The sequence below is a fragment of the Mauremys reevesii genome, linkage group 8 (genome assembly GCF_016161935.1).
Source record: "Mauremys reevesii isolate NIE-2019 linkage group 8, ASM1616193v1, whole genome shotgun sequence".
NCBI classification, from domain to species: Eukaryota; Metazoa; Chordata; order Testudines; family Geoemydidae; genus Mauremys; species Mauremys reevesii.
This window is the reverse complement of record NC_052630.1, coordinates 105726692-105742814: the sequence shown is the minus strand read 5'-3', so window position 1 is coordinate 105742814 and position 16123 is coordinate 105726692. Positions and strand designations below refer to the sequence as shown.

The following is a 16123-nucleotide window of genomic DNA, read 5'->3' as shown; positions in this document are numbered from 1 at the left end:
GCTGAGCCGCCTGGAGATCCTGCCCCTGGAGGGCTCGCTGGCCTCCGCCTCTCGCTCCACGCCGCTTCTGCAACGCGCGGAGGCAGATCCCGGAGGCGCTGCCCTGAGACATCCCGCAGAGCGCAGCGACTCAGACCCCTTTCCCGGGCTGGGTGTTCTCACGCAGCGCCACCTGGGGGCGCCGACGCCCCTCCAATTCCTGCCCTTTTAGCCCAAATACCAACTGACCTCGATTTGGGGTTTTCCCAACCCCCCAACCCCCCAATTTATTCATTATAAAAACAAAGAACACGGAAATTCCAACACAGTTTATATAAAAGGGTAGTAGTGATACATAAATAGTATTCGCTTTTTTTTCCTTTTATTATTAAACATTAGGTCAAGAGGTTGCGCGCACACAAAAAAAGAGAGAAACAGGTTGAAGAATGATACTTTTATGGCAACAAATACTGAGTACACCTGGTTTTCCGGTCCACAGCGCAGACACAAATCTCTTTCCAAAAGAAAATCAGACAGTAGATCATCAGTCCACATTCTCTAGCTACAAGTCACCTTCCCCACTGGCCCCAGCCCTCCCGACCCTTTTAAAACTAAGACACACTGGACCAGGGGAACACAAAGACACCTGGAATAAGGAAGACCGTCCCTGCCCCACGACAGGTTTGAATCTAGCCTGGATCGCTAAGCAGCAGCAGGAGATGGAGTGACACAAATCGGGAAACGTGACAAGACGCCTTCGTCCAGCCGGTGTCTGCGTTAGCCAGAGCGACAAAGACTTGGAAATGGAGAGGACAAAAGTAACCAAAGCCGTGCTCGTGTTCCTGCCCCCTCAGTGCAGAAAAGGCAGTCAGCCCCTCCCCGCCACGCACACCTCCACGCACCCAGACATTCACTCCTCACACGCCCACACACAGAGAAGGCCAAAAATAGAGATATGTACACTCTGGGCCCAATGGCTTCCGGCCCAATGACTCCGTTCTTCGTTTTGTGTTCAATCCTCCACCAACCATTTGTGGAACTTACAAGGGGCAGGGCTCCCGTAACGTCCGTCAGCGTCCGACCAAGTCCATCCTTTGCCTGTCCAGATGCCCTGCCGTTAATCCAGCCTGCCTCGGTGCCATCCCCAGGGCTGCAACCTCACTGTGGTTCTGCTGAGATTCTGGATTCATTTCGATTTGCCGGTTGCCTCCCTCCCACCCCTCTTTTCATGTACCAACGATGCCAGGGAAACCTGAGAAATGGTCACGTGTCTCCTCCTTTTTTTTAATTAAAAAAAAAAAAAAGTCCCAGCCCATGACAATTTCAAGTATCCCCCAAATAAAAGACGGAATAATTATAAATAATTATAACTTTACAATTTAATAATTGACACATATACTATAGTATTTACAGTATAATAAATGCTTTTTTTGTTTTTGTTACTTTTAGTAAGCAATCCCTGAGAACAGTTACTCTAGTTTTTCTTTACGGATCTTCACGAATGGAGAAGAGGAGTTTCACGTCTCCGCAGGGTGCGCACGGCGCTGCAAAGCCATCGCTTTTGGTGACACATGAGGTTTAGTGTTGCGTTTCTCTTTTGCTTTCGATTTTTATTCTTTCCTTTTTGCTTGGCAACCTTGGGACCAGCCGGCGAACGCTTCCTTTAGGAAAGAGGTATTAGATTTCCAGGTTAGCTTTTGGTATTAAATGGTTATACACTCCGGAGCGTAGGATACTGAGTAAAGTGTTCTTCCCATGCTTGTCTTTTGGTCTGATGTGCCCGAAGAACGTTGGAATCCTCGCAGGATGTGAAAAGGTTAAATCCACCAAAAGAACAAAAACCCTCTGCTTTGCCAATTGCAGTGAGATTTTCCTTTCTTCTGCGTGTAGTGCCCCTGCCGAACCCTGCCAGCGCCGGCGGGAGCTCACCCAAACCGCTCCCGCACCAGCATCATCAGTTTTTTCTTGCCTTTGTAGATCTGTTTGAGATTGTCTATGAACTGCGCGAACTGGAGGTGGCCATCCTGGGCCAGGAGGAAGGTCTCCCTGGCTTTGCTGAGGAACTCGATGAACTCGCCGTAGTGCCGAGGGCTGATGTGGGTGAGCCTGGAGTGGGTGGTGTTGATGTAAGCGCTTATCGTGGCGTCCAGCAGCTGGCGCAAGGGAGCCTTGTCGGTGGACATCAGTTTGCCAGAGTTCCTGCGGCCGGGAATGCCGGCCAGGCCCGGGGCCGTCATGGTGCAGCGCCGCAGGATGTCCGACAGCACCGTGGCGCAGTGCACGCTCTTCACCACCAGGGGGATGATGGCCGCCAGCTCGTTCTTGCCCAAGGAGTGGCTCAGCGCGCAGGCCCACAGGACGTCGTTGATGGCCGGGTGGGTGTCCTGGTTGTAGGCGAGGTTGAGGTGCGTCATGGCCAGCGAGGCCAGTTTGAAGGCCCGCAGCGGGTAGCCCCGGTGCTCCATGTAGCGGGCGATGGTGAAGAGCTGCGAGTAGGTCATGCCCGTGGCGGCGGCGTCGATGACGATCTGGTAGGCCGTCTCGAAGGCGATGTGGTCTTTCTCGCACAGCGTGAGGGCGGAGAGGGCGCAGTTCTGGGGGTCCTTCATGGCGCACTGCAGGGCCAGGGTGCGGGCGCAGCCGGCCAGCTCCTCGCGCTGCGGGTAGTCCAGGCTCAGCCGCAGGATGGTGTTGTGGGACATCACCGTCGCCGCCACGATGCTGGTGGCTTCCGTGGGGGTGAAGAGCGTGTACCAGTTCTGCAGGATGCTGAGCAGCGCCCGCACACCTGCCGGACAGGAACACGCCGTCAGCGCGGGCTGGGGCGCGGCGCTCCAATGGGGGCAGGCGCCTAAATCCTCTAGGGGCTCTGCCGGGCCCGGAATGCTGAGCAATCCCAGCTCCCTCCACTCTCCGTGGGGCCTGGGATCGCTCAGCACGACTGACAAGTGGCCAGTTCTCATCCGGAGCCTGGGGGAGGACCTGGGAGCCCGGGTTGAGAGCACTGGCTTGGATATACAGGGACAACCAGATGCCAGTGCACTGCAGACAAATAGCTCCAGGGCTTCAGGCCAATGTTCTGAAGCGAAGCTACGAATCCCCCACGGTGCAATAGCGCAACCGTGTCCCCATGAACGGGAGTCGAAGCCAGCAAATGCCAGGCCACCGCGGGTCACAAACTCCCCTCTAGGAGTCCTGCGGTTCCCACCAGGGCCCCTCCACTCACGGGCTGGGCACTGACAGCTCAGGCTCCAACTGATGGCGAGATCTGGGGTCAGGAAGGAATCTTCCCCCAGTGCAGATTGGCTGGAAGCTTGGGGAGAAGGCAGGGGGAGGGGAGGTTGCATTCCTATGATGCACGGGGTGTGGGTCACCTGCCAGGATCATCTGGGCACGTATCAGCTACTCAATGCCCTGCCACTGCAGGGCCCATGGGCACTGGTGCCCCCAGATCTCTGCCTGAGGCACAGTTCGGTCTCACCCGACTGGCTGGGCTCAGCACAGGGACGACTGGGGGAGGTTCTCCAGCCTGGGCCATGATCCAGTGGTCTAGTCTGGCCTGAAATGCTAGGAAATCTACTGATGTCTCATCCCGTCGCTCAGGGACTCGCCCTGCGGGCTGGACCAAGCGAGCCCCTCCCCGGCCCTTGGCCAGCGGGAAAGGGCAGGCACCGGTTAAAGGGACGGGGAGCGGAGCAGAGACCCAGCCCCTCCTGGAGGGCCAGGACGGCAGTGACGAGCGGCACCCACCCACTTCCGTCGCACAGGTGACCAGCCACCGCACCATCTCCCTTCGCCTCCAGTTCAGGGTGGACAGAGTCATCCGCATGACCTAGGAGAGAGAAAACAGTGACCACCCTCCTCTTGGTCCCTGCTTTGCCCCGGCCTCGCTCCCAGCCCACCCCCGGCGCCCCGGCCCAGACCTGCAGGCGGAACGGCTCCAAACAGGGCCCGATGCAGCTCCAGACTCGCCATGTCTGGGAGCGGAGCCAGGCCAGCCCCGTGCCCTGAGCCACCGTTTGACACTATATAGTTACTGTCACATGGGGACTGGCCCCTTAGGGAGGGGAGCTGGGGCCAGCCCCACCTTGGCCAAGCTTAAATAGCTGCGTCCCTGCCTGAGGCAGGAGGGTCTGACTGGCAGCTGGGCCTCGTCCCAGGGCTCAGGATGCCCAGCCTGGGACGGGGAGTTACGGGGAGCCGGCAGACCCAGGTGGAAGGCCCTGAACCAGGGTGTGCAAGAAGCCCAGGGCTCTACCGGAGCAGGGAAGGCTGCAAGGGGCTGAGAGCAGCCCCCCCGACAGTCCCGTTCACCACGCTCCGAACAAGGCCTTCCCCCAGCCCTCGGCACTGCTGCCCACTCGCCCGGGGAAGGACCCAGCCACACGGCCTCAGAACTGGGCCGCCCAAAGCAGCCTCCGAAGACGACACGTTTCTCCTCCCTGTGGCCCCCTCCCCTACCTGCAGCCCCAGCTCCAGCGCCACGTTGAGCAGGGTGGTGTCGGGGTTGCTGTCCGTGGGCGTGGCGATCTTAAAGGCGTCCTGGGCCAGCTTGAAGATCAAGGACGAGGAGTGGATGTTCTTCTGGATCGCTTCCAGGACGGTGCGTAACCGCAGCATGTCACCTGCACGCACAGGAGGGACAGGTCGGAAAGTCAGCCCCCGCCCCGCCAGGGCCCCTGCCCCTCCAGACTCCTTCCAGCCACCCCAGGTTTTCACTTTGGGTCGCAGCTTCCCAAGTCTGGATTTCCCAGGGGTGAGGATCTGGGCCTGTCTGGGCCACGCACAGCACACACTGCCTCTGCGTTTCCAGCTGTTCAGAGATCAGCCCTCTGTGCGGCTACTGGGCTCTGCGGGGGGCTCAGCGAGTCCTGTCTGACCTGGTCGTCTCTTGCTCAGCCTGCTGGGAGCGGGGCCCAGAGAGCGCACACAAAACCCAGTGCATCACGGACTCTCCTGACAGGGCTTCTCCGAACAGAGCTGGCAAGTGGGATTTCTCCGTGAAACGCGGCTGGTGAAAACAGTGTCTGCTCACTGTGCAGGCTTGGGGCAGGGCTTCCTGACACGAGTGTACTGCCAGCTGGGCTGTGACTCTGCCATGCACTAACTGTCTGCACGGACCCCGCCAACGCGCACTAACAGTTTTTATGCACTTGGCTCTGCTCCTGTTTCAAAGAGGACGAGATCAAAGCACACTAGCGAACTAGTGATGAGCCTCAGGAGCCGCCCCCGGCCCAGCCTGCTGCCAGTTCAGTGTTTGTGCAGACAGGCCCTCGGAGGCCTCGCCGCTGACCGGACCAAGGGCAAGTTGTTACTTTTGGCTCCTGTTAGCCCTGTGGGAGTCAGCCCACCTAGAGCAATGGACTCCAAGCTGTGCGGCGTACCCCTAGGCATGGCGGGGGCTGGCATGGAGCGCCACCCAGCCCCGCTCCGACCCCAGCCCCAGCGTCAGGCCCCAGCTCTGGCTGTGGTTCCGTTCCTGGTTGCAGCCCCAGCTGGCCCTGGGCTCAACCCCCCAGCTCCCAGCCCCGATTGTGGCCCCACTCCCAGCTGCAGCTCTGGCCCCCGCCCCCAGCTGTGGCTCTGCTCCCAGCCCCCCCACTGCGGCTCCACTCCTAGCCCCGGCTCCGTCTGTGTATTGCAGCGTGTCCACCGATAACTACAGACCTGATACAAAAGGAACATACTCTGCACCCCGAAAGGATCCAGCGAGGGCCAGACCCTTCCAGCCAGGGCCCAGGGCGTCTCCGTGTGGGCGATTCCATCCCACGTATGATCAGCCATGTCATCTGTCACTTCCTAACGCCACGTCTCTTACAGTTCTACTCGAAGCATTCCCCAGCCCTTGGCACGCTACGGCCACCACCTAATTACAACCTAGCCGACGCGTTCACAGACAGGGCAAGCGCATTCCTATTCTGTTTGCCCCGGAAAGCACAGACAGCTCTGGAGTAACCTCCACGCATTGATACCACAACTCCAGGTGCATGACACACAACACAGCACTGGTGGGAGACCATTCGGGTGAGTTCCCCCCTCACGGGCCGTACAGTCCCCACTCCTCTGCGACACGGGGCCCCCCTCTCCAGGACGTTCAGTGAACTCCGTAAGAGCGGAAATGTGCCGAGTTTTATCTTCAGTGTTCTGGTAGCACATGCTACTTTCCTGCTACGGTTCCATCCACCCCCACTCAGCTCCAAACCCGTCTTCATTCCACGGTTCTGGGATCAGAGCTCTCAAGGCTGGACATTTCTACATAAGGAATAAGGTCTCTTCAGCGGCTTCTCCTAACCACACTTGGCTGAGTCTACCCAGCTCACTCCATGTGGTGGGATTTGCCTCCAGCTGTAAACGGATATGTTCAGGTGACCAAATCTCCTCATTGCTCCTGAACTGTTCCTAGGACAGAAGAGTAGCCAGCCCCTCCCTCTGTGCTTTGATCTCAGGCGCTAGCTAGCGACGCTCGTCCACCCACGGCCTGACCAGCAGCCGTGAAATCGGAATTTTTTCCATCAAAGGGTCTGCCCAGATAAAAGACTTGATACAATTAACCAATGTGGTTAACTCTTAATTCTAGATGCACTGAAAAAGAAAGCGACTTGCCATGGGGATACTCCGTCTTCTGTTAGGAGCTGCTGGGTTGAGCCTCGTTATGGGCTGAATTAACGTCTTGTGAATGTGCCCGTTACTCAAGACGGGTGTGCGACAGCGAAGGGGCCACGCCTAAACTAGAGTCAGTCCAGACTAGCACCAGGGGGAGGGCTCGGCACGCCCATGTGTGAAAAGACCAGCTGGGGACAGACTCAGAGAGACGGGCAAACAATCAAGAGAGCCACGCAGCAGCTGGGCACACCATGGGCCCGTGGACAAAGCCAGCAAGAGAGTTTTCTGGCTCTGGTAAGCTAAGAAAAGCTTCCTTTTGTTTCTGGCGCCTCCTGCGTTTGGAGAAGCAGGACTTCACACGTTCCTCGTAAGTAAATCCAGTTGCATCAAACAGTGCCAGCCGTCATCATGAATTTCTACCCTCAGCTGGAACATGCTCCCCCCCGACCCCCGGTCAAAGAGCGACACCCCTTCTTTTGTCCCATAAGCCCTTTCCAAGCGTGAGCGCCCCGGAAGAGCTCTGCACTCACGGAAGTGAACGGAAAGACGCCTGTTGGCTTCAACGGGCTTTGGATCCGGCTCAGACCGAGTATTGGAAATTCGCAGCAAGGGACCGTTTTTTAACGTCTGGAACTTTCCACCTACACCTGCCTGGAGTGAGGAAAACTCAGTGTCAGTTGCAGGGTCGGATTCTGCCTTTGGGACCCCATCAGCCTTCCCCGGGGATGCATATGGACAACAGAGGGCAGAATGCGAAGACAAGGGGATTGCAGAGGTCACCGCACAACCTGGCATACTAGCCATGACGACAACCCAGAAGGGCCCGTTTGTGTCCTAGGTCCCAGGTCGAGTTTATAGGGCTGGCAGTTAAAGAAACATCTCTTCTCTGCAAACAGCCCATTAGCCGTGGCGGCTCGGAGATGCGATCGACCAGGAACGATGAAAAGTGACTAAAAAGGTGCAGAGCTGGACTTGAAAATGAAAAGAAATTTCAAATGACAAATGATTAAAATGATCTTCTGCCCCCTCGGCAGCAGCCACCACAGTAACAGGGACTCCTGATCCAAGGCTCCTCGTACGACCAGATGTGAAAGCGGACGGTGCTGTGTCGGAAAGATGGCAAAGAGACTCGATCGCCTACGGACACGCTCCAGCATTTGAACGTTTGGGGGGGAAATGGGAGAGCTGGAAGAAAACCAAAACCGAACTCAAGCGGCCTTTTCATTCTGGTGGAGGATTTGTCATCCCGCCCGGCTCAAGGAGAACACACACCACACACATAAAATCCCTCGTTTACTGGGCTCAGCTGAGGGGGACCAGATCACCGCACTAAAATACTGCAACACACTGGGGTGCCATCAGCCCCGCCCACAGCCCACCCCCGCTCCTCCCAGGCTCCGCCTCCACTCTGCCCCAGGTCCTGCCCCCTCCCCGCTCGGCCCCCCCACCGTGCCCTTCCTCATCCCTCAGCCTGCCGCTGGCTTGCTGCGTCCCTCCTCAGTCCCCCACCCACTGCTCGCCCCCGCGGCGCCCACTCCCCCTCTGACGGGTGGGTGCTCACCCCCGCCCGCCCCCATTCCAGCCCCTTCCCCCAAGTCCCTGCCCCGCCTCGTCTCCACCTCCTCCCCCTCCCCCCCGGAAAGCGCTACGTGCAGCCAAACAGCTGTTAGGCAGCGGAAGGTGCTGGAGGGGGAGGAGAGGGGACGCGCGCGCTGGGGGGAGGGGGAGAGAAGGAGGTGAGGAGGGAGGAGCTTGGCTGCAATTTTTCCCCCGTGGTTGCGTCAGCCCCGGAGCACCCACGGGGTCAGCGCCTCCCTCCCGCTGGCCTCCTTACCCGAATATCGGGACAAGTGGCGTCCTGACCGTACATTGATCAGGACAAAGGGTTAAATATCGGGACATCTGGTCACCCTGGGCTCAGCTTCCTCCGAGATCCCAGGGAGGGGATGGCAACCCAGAGCCCTGAGAATGGAAAAGGGGGATGGGAAAAGTTCTCCCGCTGGCCGCCAGCAGAACGGGAGAAGGGTCCTGTATCGATACACAGGGAAGCCTGTCAACTGGCTCAGATTTCAAGCCCTCTGAGCACATCCTGGCCTGTCACCCGTCTGCCTGACGTCACCATTTGCTTCCCTGTCCCGCCTGGCCTAGGGGATTGCTCTGGTTTCCTGTCAAGCGAAACTTTCATAAATACAAAGTAAAAAACCCATTTGCCTTCCTGTCTCGTCCGCACGCCCCGTTCAACAGATCCCCGGCCAGCGGTTTCACAGTTTCTGCAGCTGGGACCCCAGCGACGGGGCGGCAGTGGCTTAGGTACCGTCCCAACCCACACGCTGCTTCCACCTTCCAAAACCTCCTGGAGAAAAATCACCCCGACGCTCGCTGTCTGCTTGCGGGAAGCAGCGCGAAGAGAACGTACTGAATCCAGAGAGATGGACGCCCTCCCCACCCCCTTCACTCCCAGGGTGGGTGCCTCAGAGTCCCCCAGGGTCTTGCTTTTTATGTTCTGCCTTCCTGGGCATCACACTGCAGCCCCCGCCCCCTTAGAATGGCCAGGACACGCAAGCAGAGGCCGTCAGCGCCATTCAACCAGCTGGGAGAGCCTCGCCCAGAGAGCAGGAGACAAGGGGCTTGGTTCCAGTCCCGCTGAAGTCAACAAGGATCTTTTGATCCATTTCGGTGGGCACTGGGTCAGGCCCCAGGAGAAACTGGACCCGTCTGCCCCCTGGCACTGAGCAACGCCAACCTCCCCAGCTGTGCACTGCGACGCTGGCACGACCTTGGCCGCGCAGGGTGGACTGCCAATCCAGACAACGCTACCGCTGGGATGCAAACGGCCATCACGTCCGGCTGGTCGGGGAAAGGGTTTGGGACCACGGCCCCAAGCAAGGCAGGATTTCTAAGATTCCCTTTTTCAGCATCTGAACAGACTTCTCCCTCATCTGCCTGCGTTCCTGGCCCTGGGGTGAGCCATGGAGGCAGCTATGGGGGCAGGGGGGGTGTGTGTCTCTCACCTTCGAGAGGGTCACACGCCCCATTCCCCTCTCCCTGCCACACTGGAGGCTACACGGTGTCTCTCTTCCCAGCATTGCGCCCGCAGATCCCTCCCTCCTGGGAGTTCACCACATGCTCCTGGAGTGTGTGCACCTGAAAGAGCCCCCCCACTTCCCACATTCCCCTTCCAGTGGGTTCTGCAGTGGAGAACTGCGGGCAACCAGCTGGGGGCGCCGCCTCTGCTATTCAATCTGAGCCAACCGTCTGCTCAAGTGCACCCACCTTTAGCTGCCGTCAGCATGGTGGAGGCCAGTTCACACTGCTGCGATTCCAAGTGGCCCAGGGTAAACCACCGGGGGTACCTGCTGGGCACGACCGACACCAGGTGGTGAGGGTGGGTGACATCTCCGGAGGGAGTGGTCGTCTCCAGCACGGGCAGCCTAGGAGAGACGGGAGAAGGCCAGTCAGAGGTTCCCTGCCAACTCAAAGCCCCACCCCGGCAACGAGAAGGGTTGATGGCAGGCGGCCGGGTGCGCCAGCAGGTTCAGCTCTTTGAACGCACCAAGCTGCAGTCCAGGCGTGCGACGACTCCCGAGGCTGCACGCGGAACACATGGGCGCAAGGAGCAATTTCAAACGGACTTGAAAGGGAGCCGGAAGCCGCCGAGTGATTTATAAAACACAAGCTGGAAAAGCTCACTTGAGGCTCCTTTCATCTTCGGGCTAAGTGGAGCTTTCAGGCAAATCATCTGGTTCCTCTTAAGCGGAGGGTTGGGCTCAGCAGCACCACGTTGCTCCACGGCCCCTGCGGTGGCTTTGGGTTACCTGCTCGCGTGCGACTATTCCAAAGCCGCAGAAATTCCACAGGTTCCCCCTCCCGCCCAGGTGCTACCGGCAGTGACGACACGCAAGGCCTGAGCAGGCAAATGGCTGCCAGGGGACGGGATGGGGCGAAGCCGCCATTCGGACTAGACAGCGCAGTGCCAGTAACGCGGTCTCCTGGAAGGCGACGTTACGCATCAGCAGTGCCGCGGGTTGGAGTCCCGTGGGTGGATCCCAGACCAGCCGGGTTATGGAGGCAGGAACACCACGCGGAGCGAAGGCAGAGGAGGCGTAAGCAGCGCCCGCCCCTCTTCCGCCAGTGAAAGCTGGGACGGTCGCAGCCCAGATCGGAGACCCCAGCACGAGGGCGGGTGTCGGCTGCGAGAAGACAGAGCCCCCCACACTCAATCACGGGGGAGCGATTTGCATTGTCGTTCATCCCTCTCTTCACCCAGCTGATGCAAAACTCCAGCCTGCGAGCGGACGGAGCCGGGGGAGGGGGCTTGTCGAGCTGGGTAACACACCCAGCAGCAACAGCAATTCCAAGGGCCAAACGCACGGCTAGAACCAATCCCAGCGCAGCCCTGGGCAGGGGAGGACGGGGGCTGACAGGCAGAGCAGAGCGCGGGAGCCTGCCCAGCAAGGGGCTGGCCCCTGGAGGGTCCTTTCTGCCAGTTGTCCTGCCACTGTCAGTGCAGGGTCAGCTGGGTGCCCAGCCCGGCCGCTCTCTCTCCTAGCTGGGCTTTACCTGTCCCTGTCTCTCCTCTCCGTCGCGCTTCGAAGCGGGAGCTGGATGCGGAGAACAGGGTCTCTGCTCCCAGGCGAGGAGGCCCAGCAGGGCTGGGGTGCAGAGTCTGCCCTGAGATCTCCTCTGCCTTTCACTCTCCTTGCGCCGTGGGAGATGGGGCTGCAGGACAGAGATGGGGGGGGGGGGGAGGACCCGGCGCGCCGATGGATGCAGCCAGTGCCTGGGTCCTTTCCCCAGCACATTCGCCCAGCTCAGCAGATGGGGTGGCTTATATGGGAGGAAATCGTCTGCTGCAGTGCAGGCATTTTCTCGGACGAGCAGAACCTAATCCTGGCCGTCACAAGCTCCCCCCAGCGGCTCCCGAGCAAACCGACACTGACCAGACTCTGGGGTTGGAGAGGGAGAGGGGAAATATCGGGCGCGACGTCGCTGCTTTGAGATGGGATCGAACCCAACCCCAGGCGGAAGAAACGCCCACAAACCTCATGGCCCGGAGCGCCAGCTTGTAGGCCAGGTCTGCGTCGTGAGGCAGCAAGGCGGAGAACAGGTACTTGGCAAAGGTGTGCATGGGAACGCTCTCCCGCTGGATCACTTCTCCCAGGCCGCTGAAGGGACCACCTGCACGACAGCAAAGCCGCGTCAGCCACTGTGCTGCTGCGCCGCTCGGCCAGACAGCTTCCCAGCAGCCACGCAGAGCCTCTCAGGTCAATTCCTCGAGGGCTCGGGGCATGCGATCAGCACCGATCTCCACAGCCCCTTGGAGACGAGCACGGCGGGGTTATCTGAGCAGCACGAACAAGCCAGCCCCTGGCCTGTTCTCCTAGACTGGGGGGCGCCGCGGTGGCCACAGGCCCTCGTGCCTGGCAGGAGGAAGTTCCCTGTCACGCATCCAGCTAATGGTGCAATCCTGTACAGCCTGGTCCCCACACTTTCCAGAGTCGGGGCCCCCTTGCCCCTGTCTGCCACCACGCCGGGAGCGACACAGACGGGGGTAAGGGGCCCATGGCTGGGGCCGCAGCTGGGGCCGGGAATGGAGCCGCAGCCAGGGCCCGAGGCGGGGTGGGGCCTGGGAATGGAAGTGGAGCCGGGGCTGGGAGTGGAGCTAGGGGGTTTGCAGCTGAGAATGGAAGCGGGGCTGGGAGTGGAGCCGGGGTGGTGGTGTGTGGGCTGGGGGTGGGGCTGGGAGTGCAGCTGGGGGGTCGTGGCCAGGAATGGAGGCGGGGATAGGGCTGGGGGTGGGAATGGAGGCAGAGCCAGGGCAGGGAGTGGAGCCAGGGGGTCGTGGCTGGGGGTGGGGGTGGGGCCGGGGCTGGGAGGAGCTGGGGATTGCGGCTGGTAATGGAGGAGGAGCCAGGGCTGGGAGTGGAGCCAGGGGGTCGTGGCCAGGGGTGGGGCCGGAAGGGGAATGGGGGGTCGCGGCTGGGAATGGAGTTGGAGCTGGGGCTGAGACTGGAGCCAGGGGGTCGTGGCCGGGGCTGCGGGACAGCGGCTGGGGGGCCGAGGCTGGGAGCCAACAGCAGAGCTGGGTTGCACTCCCTCCCTCCCCTCCCTGGGGGCTGGCCTGGGCCCCCCCCTACCCCCTCAAACGTTCCTCTGTGCCCCTTAGGGGGCCTGCCCCACACCACCGCTGCATAGGGACTGGAGTGACGGCCTGCTCAAGCACCAGGCTGGCAGCCTCAGGGTTAATGACCCTGGTAACACAGGGGCATGGTAGCAAATTATGACTGTTGCCTTCCCAGCAAGTGCCTGCAGGGGACCCTCCTGTAACCAGCCTTCCCCCGGCTCCCGCACCGTGGGTGAGGCCGGCCTTCAATGCCACCAGCAGCTGTGCAGTGCAGCCCGGTTCCCCTCCTCCCCCTCACCTTCCAGCAGCAAGATACACTGCTTCCGAAGGGTCTGCACCAGCACCGCGTCCAGCTCCAGCTCCTGCAGCCGGGCGATGATCTGCTCCTCGTTGCGGCACACTTTATCCTGTGCGTACAGCCCCTCGGGCATCACCCGCTGCTGCCCCATCCCCATCAGAGCCACCTCTAAGGCAAGGGACAGGTAGGACTCGCCGCTGTCCTGGCAACCAGTCGCCACAGGCACGTGCTGATACACCGGGGGCTTGGCGTCGCCGGCATCTAGAGGAGAAGGCAGTCGCTAGGCTGAGAAATGAGAATGACCTGGGAACTAACCCAGCATGAAACCCAAGCCCAGCACCACCCTTCCCTGCCCCCAAACCACGGCCAATGGAAGCTCATTGCTTACGCTGGTTCCGCGGAGATCGAGCAGAACCGAGCGAGCCCGCGTGGGAGGAGACCGACCTGCACGTCTGACCCGGCTGGAGGGAGTGGCTTGGCTTGGCTCGGCTCGTTTGGCTGACGGAAAACCCAACCTGACCCTCCCAGTTCTGACTCCAAGTGCCAACGCAACAGGCCGGGCCATGAGCGTCCTCCCCGCTTTTAGCAGCCATGGGGAAACAAGCCAAGTTTGACCAGAACGTGTTCAACGTGCCGTGGGGCAAAGCCACGCAACGGGCTAGAACGGCTGTGTATTCCGGGATGACCTCGCACAACTCTGGGGCGTGGCTGTTCTGCTGTCGTCTGCCTGCCTCGGTCTGCGGCCACCCTGCACCGGGGAGGCGCCACGCCCTCCCTCGCTGCATTAGAGGGTCACGGATTCCAAGGCCAGGATGGTTGTGCCCATCTCATCTGACCTCCTGTACAGCACAGGCCCCCGAATAACTCCTAGGGCAGAGAAACGTCCTGTCGGGCTTTAAAAATGGTCAAGAATCCACCGCAACCCTTGGGAAATTGTTCCAGTGGTTAGTGACTCTCAGTGATAAAAAACGAGGCCTTACTTCCAGTCTGAGGTTGTCTCGCTTCAGCCCCCAGCCACTGGATCCTGTTAGACCTTCCTCTGCTGGACTGCAGAGCCCATTACTAGATACTCGTTCCCCATACAGGTACTTACGGACTGTGATCAACCCACCCCTTAACCTTCTGTTAGGCTAAACAGAGCCTGTCGCCATCCACCCTGGCCCCTTCTCTTCCTCTGCAAGTGGAGAGAGCAGAGCTGGGAGCGACCGAGCCCGAGCGGTGGGATGAGAAGCAGGAGACGTTTGAGAAGGAGACACAGAGGCAGACACTGTACGAACGGAGGCGTAAGGGGCGGGGGAGCCATTAGCTCTGTCTTGGATTCAGCAGCTCACAGCCTGGAGCCCTGGAAGTTTAACTCACTGGTCTGGACGGGGAAAGACTCGGATACCTGAAATTTCAAGGCAATTTTCCTCTTCTAATCTACAAGCCTCCGTCAAGGTGAGGAACAAGCAGCCAACGGGGTTCAGAGGGTGCCCGACCCAGCCCTCCAGGTTTGTGATGGTGGTGGCTCCCCTCTGCAGTAATTCTGGGGACAGGACAGAAGCAGAGCGTTAGATACAGAAACGCTGGGTCGAAGGCCTGAAGCCGCGGCAGCGGATCACTCGGGTCTCGCTCAGGTTGGGAAGAACGCACGGCGGGAAGGCCCGGGAGACATGGCGTGAGCCTGCTCCAGCAGCGGTTCTCAACGACCGGGCCCCGAGATCTCCCTGACCCGGCTCAGGAAGGCAGCCAGCTGGTTCCTGGTAGAGAACCACGGTGTGAGGGGCCCCAGGAAGGGTCGCCGCTATAAACGGCTTGTTCATGTACTTTACAAACCCTGGGGGCTGGTCTCCTGAGCAGTGACCCACCGTTACTAGTCACCCGGCAGGACTCAGCTCAGCACAAGAGGCAGCGGGATCGCTGTGCTGCTCCCACCAGTGCAGCACGTGACTCGGGAACGCCAGCAGGAATGTCTCTGGGAGGCACAGGACTGTCTACAAACGCTTTCAGGTTGGTCTTTTCCCCCCTCCCGGACATGCCGTTCTGGGGTCAAGGCCAGGCCACGGCAATCCAAGCTATCCAATATCAAAGGCCACTCAGGCGTTTTTCAGATCTGAAAACCTGGCGTCACACAGGCACACCGGGTGGGCAGTGGCACTGGCAGCGCCCAGCAGAAAACGGACCGGCTCCATGGCATCCATGCTCTCGCATTCAGCAGCATCTGAGTGAGAGGCCACTGTCATTTGCCCCCAGGATCCTGGCCAAGCAAAGTGGTTGATTCCAGGGTTGGGTCTACAAGTCTGGGAACAGCCCATACCTTTCTTCTGATGTTTGTAAATTTCCAGCTGCCTTTGCTGCTGCAATCTCAGTGTATTGATTATGGCAACAGTCAGTCGGAGCGCTTCTTTGGGGTACCCATGGGAACGTAGGGCATCAACCCGCGCACATGCTGTAGGGACGTGCTCTGCAAAACAAGGTCAAATGCAGCATGCCCGTGAGCCCGAAGAGCACAGAGATTCACGGCGCTCTGCTGCGGGAAGGAAAAGCACCTGGCACGGTCAGCTTGCTTCTGATGAGCTTTCTCCCTGGAAGTCCAGCCCCCGTTCTCTGCCTTAGCGTCATCAGCCCCTCCACTGCTCCGTACAGGGATGCTTGCCAAGAATATTAATGGAGTTCCTGCCACATTCTAGGAACAGCAGCTATAAATAACCAGACCCTGCCCTGGATGGTACCCCAGGAAACGAAACTCTGCTTTATCTAATCTAGGAAGCACCATAGTCTCTAACTGCCAAACCACCATTGAGGGTTTGCATTACATTTCTCTTCCCCTCCCACAATTCTTCATCTTTCCTAACTTCTGCACACAGACACGTGCGTTGCATCGTGACTTTCGATCCGGGCTTCTAAACTGCTTCCCGGATGCCTCGCTGGAACCAGTGGTAACGATTGTGTATTTTCTTGTTCTCTTTCCCGGTGGTTTATTATTAGGAACAGTTGCATGAAAAACAGAATCATGGTGGCTTAGAAATTCATCTGCTCCCACTGCTTATTCCCCACCTGAAGTCCCAAGCTACTGCGGAGAGGATTATGACTCTGAGTGAGAAATTAGCAGCAGCAGATGATGTGCCATGCTGTACGGT

General features: G+C 59.5%; 1 protein-coding gene across 4 annotated transcripts in view; it reads right to left on the bottom strand.

Annotated features, from left to right (window-relative positions):
• Positions 1-360: 360 nt before the first annotated feature.
• Positions 361-16123, bottom strand: part of ZSWIM5 (zinc finger SWIM-type containing 5) — a 155806-nt gene continuing 140043 nt past the window's right edge. For 3 of the 4 annotated variants that reach the window (XM_039483752.1, XM_039483750.1, XM_039483751.1), the window contains exons 7-14: positions 15301-15447; positions 14392-14529; positions 13005-13265; positions 11625-11760; positions 9856-10013; positions 4441-4604; positions 3730-3811; positions 362-2767 (exon numbers count right to left, since the gene is read on the bottom strand). In XM_039483752.1, the coding sequence (XP_039339686.1) occupies positions 1905-2767; positions 3730-3811; positions 4441-4604; positions 9856-10013; positions 11625-11760; positions 13005-13265; positions 14392-14529; positions 15301-15447 (1949 nt within the window). In that variant the 3' untranslated portion in view covers positions 362-1904. Of the gene's footprint in view, positions 2768-3729; positions 3812-4440; positions 4605-9855; positions 10014-11624; positions 11761-13004; positions 13266-14391; positions 14530-15300; positions 15448-16123 lie in introns of all 4 variants that reach the window. The other variant, XM_039483749.1, reaches the window with a different exon arrangement.